Genomic DNA, 11,211 nt, shown 5'->3' with positions numbered 1-11,211 from the left:
AGCTAGCTTTTCTAAGATTATTGTAATTTACAGAACCATGAGGAAGAATACGATATGAGGAAAGCCTATTCTTCCTCATTCGGCTAAAAGTAAGCTGTAGTAGAAACTGTGCCTGGAATGACGTGAAATGAAACATACAGTGAGTTTAATACAGTTAGGCTACATAGTTGTCGTGTTACTTTACAGTATTTGTCAATTTCCCGCAAACAACCCTGTGTATTCAAAAAGTAAATGTCCAAAGAAATATGCATAACATAATATGCCAAGCATTAAGACATAAATTCATGTTTTTTGGTAATCACAGTAAATCCAGCAGATGGTTGTTCAGTATTTATCTAAATGTTTATTGCCAATGCAATACACAGATTGATTTGATCGTTTCAGTTAATCATAAATCATACAACCATATCTCATATTTGATATTTCAGGCCAGAGATTACACATTACACACATTATCGCCAATTTAATTGCAGGCTACCTAATTATGTATGTTGTCATCATATCATATCAAATATATATATATGTGTTTATATATAATATATATATATATATATGTGTGTGTGTGTGTGTGTGTGTATATATATATATATACACACACACTGTATATATGGCACTCCGAATTCAGTGTCGATATTTTGTCATATTACTTTAACGCCAGTACCATTTATTGATGTCAACAGTTTTTCTGTCTCGGGGCATTTGTAGATAATCGCATGATCTTTGAGCGTGTTCTTGTCCAAAATTGGAACCCTTGACCTTAAACCTCTGTCTCCAGTTAAAGTAACTGGTGTATTCATTAGGGTTCTTGTCCAGATAAAGAAGTCTCTCAGCCAGCTCCTTTGGGCTGGAGAAGTCGTCTACATGAATGAAAGAGTGTCCTGGGATGAGAACCTCATAGTTTGTTCTTGGAGGGCCGAGCACTACTGGCACTGTCCCCATTTTCATGGGATTGTATACTTTCTCTGTGATGTAGTCTCTGCTCATGGAGTTTTCAAAGGAAAGGTAGAATTTACAACTAGGTATTAACTTGGAATACTCCTGGTCATTCAACTTATGAGAAAAGGCGCCTCCATAAATCGCTATGCTGATGTGCTGTTTCAGCTCATTGTAGAACTGAACTCTTTTAAATTGTGGGTTCCAGTTACTCACAACCCAGCAGACCAATTTGTCCTTCACTGGCAGCTTGAAACTCTTGTCCTCCGATTCCACCGGCGCCAGGTACCCATAAGGCACTGGGATATCTGAATCCAGGCGATACGTTGTTGTTAAATTGAACACGTCGTTGAGTTTAGGGATCAGAGCTGAATTTGCGGGTGACTCCATGTTAAACCACACCCACTTCTGGAACCGGGGGCGTGGCTCTGTTGGCATGTTGGTCAGCGCTCTGTTGATGTCTCTGTGGTGCATGATGACAGCATCGGCCTTGTTGTACAGAGTCCTGTCGTCCGTCAGCTGACATCCCCTAATTTTGAATCTGTATCCAAATGGCCACCACCATATCAATATGAGGACCTGAGGCATCTCATCATATGCATCTCTGAGCTGGATCGAGTTGGTGTGATTGTAACCTGTCCACGTGACGTGGTGGTTTCCTGAGGTATCGTTTTGGTTTGTGGCGTCGGTGCTGGTATCGTTTTGGTTTGGGGCGTCGGTGCTGGTATCGTTTTGGTTTGGGGCGTCGGTGCTGGTGTAGTTTTGGTTTGGGTCGTCGGTGCTGGTATAGTTATGGTTTGTGGCGTCGGTGCTGGTGTAGTTATGGTATGGGTTGTCGGTGCTGGTATCGTTTTGGTTTGGGGCGTCGGTGCTGGTGTAGTTTTGGTTTGGGGCGTCGGTGCTGGTATTGTTTTGGTTTGTGGCGTCGGTGCTGGTGTAGTTTTGGTTTGGGTCGTCGGTGCTGGTATAGTTATGGTTTGTGGCGTCGGTGCTGGTAGTGTTGCGTGAGGCCGTGTGCATGGTAGGAGGGCGTAACTTGAAGTCATAGTCAGGTGTGTAGTGTATGATTAAGGAGCCCAGAACACACAGAACCACCAGGCAGCATTTTACTAGAGTCCATTTGCGGGATGAAGAGCTCAATCTGCTCAACATGGCTGACCCTTTGAGAGAGAGAGAGAGAGAGATTAAATTAAATTAATAGATCTCTCAAGAAAGTTGCTCTGTGATGCAGGAAGTAAGATCCTCTCTGATGTTCCAAAGGGTACTACGTCTAATTATTCAAAAAAAAGAAAATAAGCCTGCATGGTTAGACTATGCAGCAGGGACATGTTTTGAGGTACCGTAATTTGACTAATTTCCAGGAACATACAATATACTAAATTAGTCGTTAGCTTTGACAATTTGCAGAGCTGGTTCCACGCACGCACGCACACACGCACACACACACACACACACACACACACACACACACACACACTTATCAGAAGTGGAAAACGAAATGGCCTTCATTTAAGTATAACTAAAACTACATTATTGTCTTTGTGTGAAGTCGTTTTTTAAAACTGTTGGTCTATATTGTTGCCGTCAAGAAAGTAAAAGATGAGTGTTATTTGTTTTTCATTTGCTGCTTTCTTTCATTTTAGGGATTTTATGTCAGGCTGCCGACCCGGAGTATGTGTGTGGAACCAAGCAGGAGATCGAACACAAGAATGACTGGTATAAAACACTTTCCTTAACTTATAGGATCAAAAGAACACAGGATACGCCACACAGGGCAGGAACTAAAACATACAGGAACAGCAGCGCAAAGCTGGCGTAACACCAAACTATAAACCGACACAGAGTCCAGCAAACACACCACTTAAATTAGTCAATGAGTCAATAATTGGAACAATAGTCCACAACTGTGTTCCCAGGAGGAAACTGTCTCTCAGGTAGGGTGGAGGAGGGGAATACAACAGGGCAGGTAGGAGAGAACATAAGGGTGGCGGACCAGGCATGGGACGTTCTGGGACAGAACGTGACATTTTAGCTGTTTTTGAAAGGGGGGTGGGGGCATTTGAGCATATTCAAGAATTTTTTTCCCTTTTTTTACAAAATATTATGGCGATTTATTATTTTATTATTTACTATAGTCCTAATAAACCCCAGGAAATTACATCTGGCCACAAAAAAATCACAGGATCTACTGAATGTGAAGGTAGCCTACTGGGGGGAAGCCACACTGTGTGTCATTATAGGCTCAATGTCAGTTTGACACATTCAGTAGAACTCGTGATCTTTTGTGGCCAGATGAAATTTCATGGGGTTTATTAGGACTATAGTAAATAATTAAAAAATAAATCGCTATAAAATGTTGTAAAAAAATACATATTTAGCCCCATGCTCGAATGCCCCCGCCCCCTGCCCCCTGTCAAAAACAGCTAAAATCCCTAAAACGAAAGAAAGCAGCAAATGACTTTTACTTTCTCTAATAACAACCTAAAACATGAACCTTGGTTGAAAAAAAACTAAAGTTGTCCTTTAAGGCAGTGGTTCCCAAAGTGGGGTCCGGGGACCCCCAGGGGTACTTAACCCATTTTGGGCGGGAACCCCTTTTGGTGTTAGATTGAAAAATAGCTAATCCAATTTTTCAAAAATAGCAGACCTACAAGCTCGTAGCGCGCCACCGAGTGGTGCGCTACGAGCTTGTAGGTCATATCTTTTCAAATGGGAGGCTGCGGGCTAATTAGTGTCAATTTGGGGGTCCTTGACATGAAAAAGTTTGGGAACCAGTGCTTTAAGGCCTTTTTTGGATCAAATGTTCGTTACTTTGTTAGTTTTAGTTAACTATAATAATATGCTCTGCTATCTGTGACTAACATTGCGCCCCACCACACACGGTTCACAAAGTTCAGATGCCTCAGAATTAGGCCTGTCACAATCATTACACTATTGTCTGATCTGATCTGATCGCAATTGTTTGAGACAATCACAATTGTTTTGCATAATTGTCATAGTCATAGTTCAATAGCACACAGTCAACACACGTGAGTTTATATTATTGGATATTTCCACTAAGTATTACATAATATGGCCTGTATTGGCAATTTTGTTGTTTGTTCACGAAGCCTAAAAGGCAAAAACAAATTACACTTTTATTTATATGTTCCAAAGTTCCAATGCCAAAAACAAAACAAAATTGTTAATTGCAAATTATTGGTTTGACAAATTATGAATCAACAATGAATCATCAACCCTACACAGAATGCATTTCAGCTAAGCTATCTTCACTACATCATTAAACAACTTCTTACCTTATCGAATAATCCGGAAAAGATTATTATTGCAGTATAAGTAAATGTCACTCAGGTGTGGTGATGGAGAGCCGATGATCCACTGTCCGCTGTCTTGACCACTGGCTGTACCTGGATGCCCAGGCTGTGAAGGCACAAGTCAGGATACTCTCAATGCTAGAGCGATAGAAGTTGATGAGCAGGTTCTGCGGGAGTCCATTCCGTTTCAGCTTCCTAAAACTGGAAACCCTCTCGACCTCCTCCCCTCCGATACTCAGGCTCCATGCCATATAGGTCATTCATATTATCACCTTATTCTCCCATATCATCATTTTACCCTTAGTCTACTGCCTGTTTACTCCGGGTTGTTCTTCTTATCATCATTAATGTCATGTCATCCATGTTTATGGCCCAAATATGTTTTCATCTGTCCCATCTTGTTGACTCCTTATTCAGTCTCCATGTTGTCTGCCTCCAGCCACAAACTTACAATAATGAGAGGTCTACTACATGTACTTGACCTTGGCCTAGTGAGAAAAGAGATAGCTGCTCACTGGGAGTCAGGGAGTGTTTTTCTCTGCCGAAAGTTCACGGTGCAGCGAAAGTTATCAACAAGTTGCCTGGCAACGCCTGCCTAGGCGCTCTCCAGGCTTCAATGGGCATCCATGTGCGGGTCAGAGGAGATTAATTCTACGTCTCATCATCTATGTGCTGGTCCAATGGTCGCTCGACAACCAGCGCCACCACCAATGAACTTTATATCAACAAAAGTGACGTGATCTGCAGTTTTTAGCCTGGAACAATACTGTGAAGGAGGTGGTTGTAACCTAACCCTGTAACCCATGCATCCTGGTTTCAATATAAATCCTGTTCTAATCCGTCACATTTAATCTTATCTTTTATTTGAGTCCTTTGTTGGTTTCCTTGAAACCACCTGCCTACATAAATAAAGGAGAGGCTAAGTCCTCTCTGGTAGGTACACGCCTGCCTGGCAACCCATTCTACAGAGGAAACCGTTACACAGTTCAGTTCTGATCCATTTTGGAACCATTTGAATACTCTAAATTATTATGAATGTAAATACTATCATCTGAACCATGTAGCACATTCTCTATGTAAATTGACTTTATACCTACTAAATAATGGTTAAAACCTTAAACTTTCTCCAAACTTTATTTCATCTTCCTCCAAATCATTTTTTAAGGTATCTTTCTATTTTTTGGTACAGTGACTGTCATTTAAAATTTAAAGGGCTACTCACTCATTTTGAAGGTAAATACAGCTCTGTATTTGGTCTACCTGCTGGGTTATTTGAAGGTATTTATTTACAGTCCTTTCTAAATTATCATTACAAAATAGATTTTATCTATTAACTATCTCCTTGGTCTTCTTTGTGTTCAGGTTCAGGTCGTTGTCTTTGCACCATACAGCCAGCACACTGACTTCCACTCTGTATGCCACCTCGTCGTTGTTTGTTATCAGACCTATGATGGTTTGTGTCGTCTGCAAACACACAGTCACGGGTGAAAAGAGAGTAGAGGAGTGGGCTGCGGACACATCCTTGAGGGACGCCGGTGTTGAGGGTGATAGTGGAGGATGTGTGTTGACCTAGCCTGACCTTTTGGGACCTGTTGGTCAGGAAGTCCTTTATCCACAGACAGAGGTGTGGATGTGTATTCCTAGGGTCTACAGTTTGATGAATAGTTTACAGGGGCTAATGGAGTTGAACACTGTCGGGTCCAGCTGCCTTGTTGCTATTCTGATAGGACCAGTTTGACCTGATATGGCTGAAAACTCAGTTGGTGGCCACACTCTGTTGTGATGTTAATGTCTGGACCTGCGTTGCTGCTATTCTCAAACCTGGCAAAGAAAGCATTGAGCTGGTCTGGGAGGGTGCAGGGGTCTGTCAGGGGTGGGGTACCGGGGGTCTGTTTGTAGTCTGTGAGATTTCTGATGCCTTGCCTCTAGGGATGGGTATTATTAGGATTTTTTTTTTTGTGTAACATCCTCTCCTTTATTGAGCCATTTGTGGATAATATAGTGATTATTTTAAATATCTATTCTGTATTTACCCAGGGCAATGGGTGATTAGAGCAGGTGAGCCTAATTCAACCTGCCCATGAACCAGACAGACCATAAAACCAGAGCACAGTAGATGGCACTATATCACCATGCATTTACCATATGTACCCAAATAAACACACATATAATGTTAACATATACATTTTCAGAAAGGTGAGCAATAAAATAGAACATTACAAAATACCCATTGCTGGGACAGCTACAGTATCTATATGCAAATATTTAAAAATAAAACAACACAATTACATAGGGAAGCTGACTAACCACACCAGGTAATTTTGGACCCAGTCAGGCATCTAAGGGTTAATGTTGAATTTTTTTGTAGCTTCATAACTACCACCATTGGATTCCTTGATGCTGAGAATGTAGGTTTAGCTGTTAAAATTTAGATGATAATCGCTACTCTGCGCAATATTGTTTTGGAAATGCCGCAAATTGCATTGCAGTGAACTGAATATGCGCCGTGGTGTCAGTCTATAGGCCTAGGACAGATAAACAAGATAAAATGAGCTCTTACAACATACGTACAAAATACGTCACATATATGTAAGTTTTCTTTGTCCATATGTCCCAAGCTTTCTCTATATACTAATGCAAATATCTTTTGTTCGAAAATCCTCAGTCGCTCTGCATCACTTAACCACATCAGATCTATATTTTTACATCTGTTAAATAACTTTTGACGTAGCTCATGATACAACGGGCAATAGAAAAGAAAATGGAACTCATTCTCCATATAATTTATATCACTATCATTTATATCACAATAGGTGTTAATATAAACATATCCAAAGTAAATGCACAGAATCATAAAACACAAACACATTACCTTGTTCCCGTTCTAGCTGGGTGCTAAGATAAAACTGTTGCTGCTGCTTGCCTCAAACATTTCCTTCTGTTTCATCAAAAGGGGAAGTTCAAAATGTGGCGTGAAGCGATGCGTTTTGAGAATTGCGATCTGTTACTTTCGCTATTTTTTTTAATCGTTTCAGTTAATCATAAATCATACAACCATATCTCATATTTGATATTTCAGGCCAGAGATTACACATTACACACATTATCGCCAATTCAACTGCAGGCTACGTATGTTGTCATCATATCATATCAAATATATATATATATGTGTGTGTGTATATATATATATACACACACACTGTTAGCCCTGGAACATGACTGCCATGATGATTATCATGACAGTCATGTTCATGCAGTAACTTTGCCCTGTTTTTTGCGCTCGCTGCATTTACAAGATTTCCGTATATATAAACATTCAGATTTCAAATATAAAGTACTCACAAAGTGTCCCACGGGTGTTAGTTAGTAGCAGCGCCAGCGATTAGAATTGCTGCGTCCCGCGTTGTTTAATAAAAAGCATTTTTATCCGAGCTCCCCGGCTACTTTTTTCAAACGGGGTTCGTTTGGGAAATCCACAGTTGCACACCGGGAGCGCACTCGCCTATTAGTCTGTATTGGCAGGGCGGTCAGCCTACCTATATCGAACACACCGAGTGCCACCCTCCTCCCGACCGATAGGGGCGCGTAGTTGAAAGCCAATGGCAAAATAACACCTCGGATAAAAATGCTTTTTATTAAACAACACGGGATGCAGAAATTCTAATCGCTGGAGCTGCTACTAACTAACACCCGTGGGACACTTTGTGAGTACTTTATATTTGAAATGCGAATGTTTATATATTTTAATTATTTGTAAATGTAGCGTTCGCAAAAACCAGGGTGAAGTTACGTCATGACTCTCGTATGAATACGAGAGTCATGTTCCAGGGCTAACACACTGTATATATGGCACTCCGAATTCAGTGTCGATATTTTGTCATAATACTTTAACCCCAGTACCATTTATTGATGTCAACAGTTTGTCTGTCTCGGGGCATTTGTAGATAATCGCATGATCTTTGAGTGTGTTCTTGTCCAAAATTGAAACCCTTGACCTTAAACCTCTGTCTCCAGTTAAAGTAACTGGTGTATTCATTAGGGTTCTTGTCCAGATAAAGAAGTCTCTCAGCCAGCTCCTTTGGGCTGGAGAAGTCGTCTACATGAATGAAAGAGTGTCCTGGGATGAGAACCTCATAGTTTGTTCTTGGAGGGCCGAGCACTACTGGCACTGTCCCCATTTGCATGGGCTTGTACACTTTCTCTGTGATGTAGTCTCTGCTCATGGAGTTTTCAAAGGAAAGGTAGAATTTACAACTAGGTATTAACTTGGAATACTCCTGGTCATTCAACTTATGAGAAAAGGCGCCTCCATAAATCGCTATGCTGATGTGCTGTTTCAGCTCATTGTAGAACTGAACTCTTTTAAATTGTGGGTTCCAGTTACTCACAACCCAGCAGACCAATTTGTCCTTCACTGGCAGCTTGAAACTCTTGTCCTCCGATTCCACCGGCGCCAGGTACCCATAAGGCACTGGGATATCTGAATCCAGGCGATACGTTGTTGTTAAATTGAACACGTCGTTGAGTTTAGGGATCAGAGCTGAATTTGTGGGTGACTCCATGTTCCACCACACCCACTTCTGGAACCGGGGGCGTGGCTCTGTTGGCATGTTGGTCAGCTCTCTGTTGATGTCTCTGTGGTGCATGATGACAGCATCGGCCTTGTTGTACAGAGTCCTGTCGTCCGTCAGCTGACATCCACTAATATTGAATCTGTATCCGGGCCACCACCATATCAATATGAGGACCTGAGGCTCCATATATGCATCTCTGAGCTGGATCGAGTTGGTGTGATTGTAACCTGTCCACGTGATGTGGTGGTTTCCTGAGGTATAGTTATGGTTTGGGTCATCGGTGCTGGTGTAGTTATGGTTTGGGTCGTCGGTGCTGTTTCCTTTGGAAGAAGGCAGACTGGTGTTGCGTGAGGCCATGTGCATGGTAGGAGGGCGTAACTTGAAGTCATAGTGAGGTGTGTTAGTGTAGTACATGAGAAAGGAGCCCAGAACACACAGAACCACCAGGCGGAATTTTACTAGAGTCCATTTTCGGGATGAAGAGCTCAATCTGTTCAACATGGCTGACCCTTTGAGAGAGAGAGAGAGAGAGAGAGAGAGAGATCTTCAGGACATTTCTAGAAATGTCATGATGCTTTGGGTACTCACAATAATATATATTTATTTATTTTCTTAAAGAGATAAAACCAGTGATTGTTGCTCAACTCTGAGAACTCATGTGACAGCTGAAATGCACGTACACACACACACACACACACACACACACACACACACACACTCTCTTCAGAAGGGGAAAACGGAAATGTCCTTCATTTAAGTATAACTAAAACTACATTATTGACTTTGTGTGTGAAGTCGTTTTTTTAAACAGTTGGTCTATATTGTTGCTATACATTTTTGGAAAGGGTATCAGAACATCTTTTTATGATCTGATTTTCTGATTCCTTAGACAATACCCTTTCCATAAATGTATCTGTAACGGCTCCTAAGCCCACTTCACAGTAATAAGACAACGTCCCAACTGATATCAATAGGGCTTTTTATTTATCCCAAGTGACAACGTGAAAAACTGCAACACAATGAAATGTACACAAACAATAAACAATGCAATGGCAATATAACTTTTACAGACACAAACAAAACAACTGGGAACATACCGTATGCACAGATTTTTAGGAGTTCTCTTCCCCTCTGCTCTGTTTGTTCTGCTCAAACATGCCCAAGACCCAACAGGTGATTGAAATGAGGTGATTAGAGCAGGTGAGCCTAATTCAACCTGCCCATGAACCAGACAGACCATAAAACCAGAGCACAGTAGATGGCACTATATCACCATGCATTTACCATATGTACCCAAATAAACACACATATAATGTTAACCTATACATTTTCAGAAAGGTGAGCAATAAAATAGAACATTACAAAATACCCATTGCTGGGACAGCTACAGTATCTATATGCAAATATTTAAAAATAAAACAACACAATTACATAGGGAAGCTGACTAACCACACCAGGTCATTTTGGGCCCAGTCAGGCATCTAAGGGTTAATGTTGAGTTTTTTTGTAGCTTCATAACTACCACCATTGGATTCCTTGATGCTGAGAATGTAGGTTTAGCTGTTAAAATTTAGATGATAATCGCTACTCTGCGCAATATTGTTTTGGAAATGCCGCAAATTGCATTGCAGTGAACTGAATATGCGCCGTGGTGTCAGTCTATAGGCCTAGGACAGATAAACAAGATAAAATGAGCTCTTACAACATACAAACATTACAAACCAGGTCATAAAACAATAACATCCAGAATGGGCCTTTAAAACACACACAAACATAATCATGAATAAACACAAAGTTTACATGAAAGAAACACCCCTCTGCATGAATGAATGAATGCATGAATTTTTATTTTCGTGTCTTGTCGTTAAGACCCATCCCTTACGGGATTATAAGACACCAACAACATAAATAAACAATATCACAAGTTCACTTCCCACACAGAAGTTACACCAAGTATTTGATCAAAACAAAAACAGAAATAAGCATTATCATAAAAATAAAATAAAATACGTCACATATAGGTTTTCTTTGTCCATATGTCCCAAGCTTTCTCTATATACTAATGCAAATATCTTTTGTTCGAAAGTCCATCTCAGTCGCTCTGCATCACTTAACCACATCAGATCTATATTTTTACATCTGTTAAATAACTTTTGACGTAGCTCATGATACAACGGGCAATAGAAAAGAAAATATAACTCATTCTCCATATAATTTATATCACTATCATTTATATCACAATAGGTGTTAATATAAACATATCCAAAGTAAATGCACAGAATCATAAAACACAAACACATTAATCACAATTGTTTTGCATAATTCTCATAGTCATAGTTCAATAGCACTCAGATTATATATTGGATATTTCCACTAAGTATTACATAATA

At 40.5% G+C, this 11,211-nt stretch overlaps 2 protein-coding genes across 2 annotated transcripts; both read right to left on the bottom strand.

Annotated features, from left to right (window-relative positions):
* Window positions 1-620: 620 nt before the first annotated feature.
* Window positions 621-1,708, bottom strand: LOC310854062 (4-galactosyl-N-acetylglucosaminide 3-alpha-L-fucosyltransferase 9-like). The gene has a single exon (XM_083758545.1). The coding sequence runs from the start codon at window positions 1,519-1,521 to the stop codon at window positions 649-651; it is 873 nt and encodes a 290-aa protein (XP_083614671.1). The 5' UTR covers window positions 1,522-1,708; the 3' UTR covers window positions 621-648.
* Window positions 1,709-5,570: 3,862 nt separating this feature from the next.
* Window positions 5,571-9,184, bottom strand: LOC310853989 (4-galactosyl-N-acetylglucosaminide 3-alpha-L-fucosyltransferase 9-like; the record flags this gene model as incomplete). Its single annotated transcript, XM_083758464.1, has 3 exons — window positions 5,571-5,711; window positions 5,837-5,853; window positions 8,236-9,184. 3 exons carry the CDS (start codon window positions 9,182-9,184, stop codon window positions 5,571-5,573), a joined length of 1,107 nt encoding a protein of 368 aa, XP_083614590.1.
* Window positions 9,185-11,211: the final 2,027 nt, after the last annotated feature.

The sequence above is a fragment of the Protomyctophum parallelum genome (genome assembly GCF_964188405.1).
Source record: "Protomyctophum parallelum genome assembly, chromosome: 23".
In the NCBI taxonomy this organism is placed as follows: Eukaryota; Metazoa; Chordata; class Actinopteri; order Myctophiformes; family Myctophidae; genus Protomyctophum; species Protomyctophum parallelum.
Note: the sequence above shows the minus strand (reverse complement) of the source record. Positions and strands in the feature narration are given on the sequence as shown.

What these genes read in the sequence shown, in the direction of transcription:
- LOC310854062 (XM_083758545.1), bottom strand. Translation starts at nt 1,521, where the DNA reads ATGCCTCAGGTCCTCATATTGATATGGTGGTGGCCATTTGGATACAGA.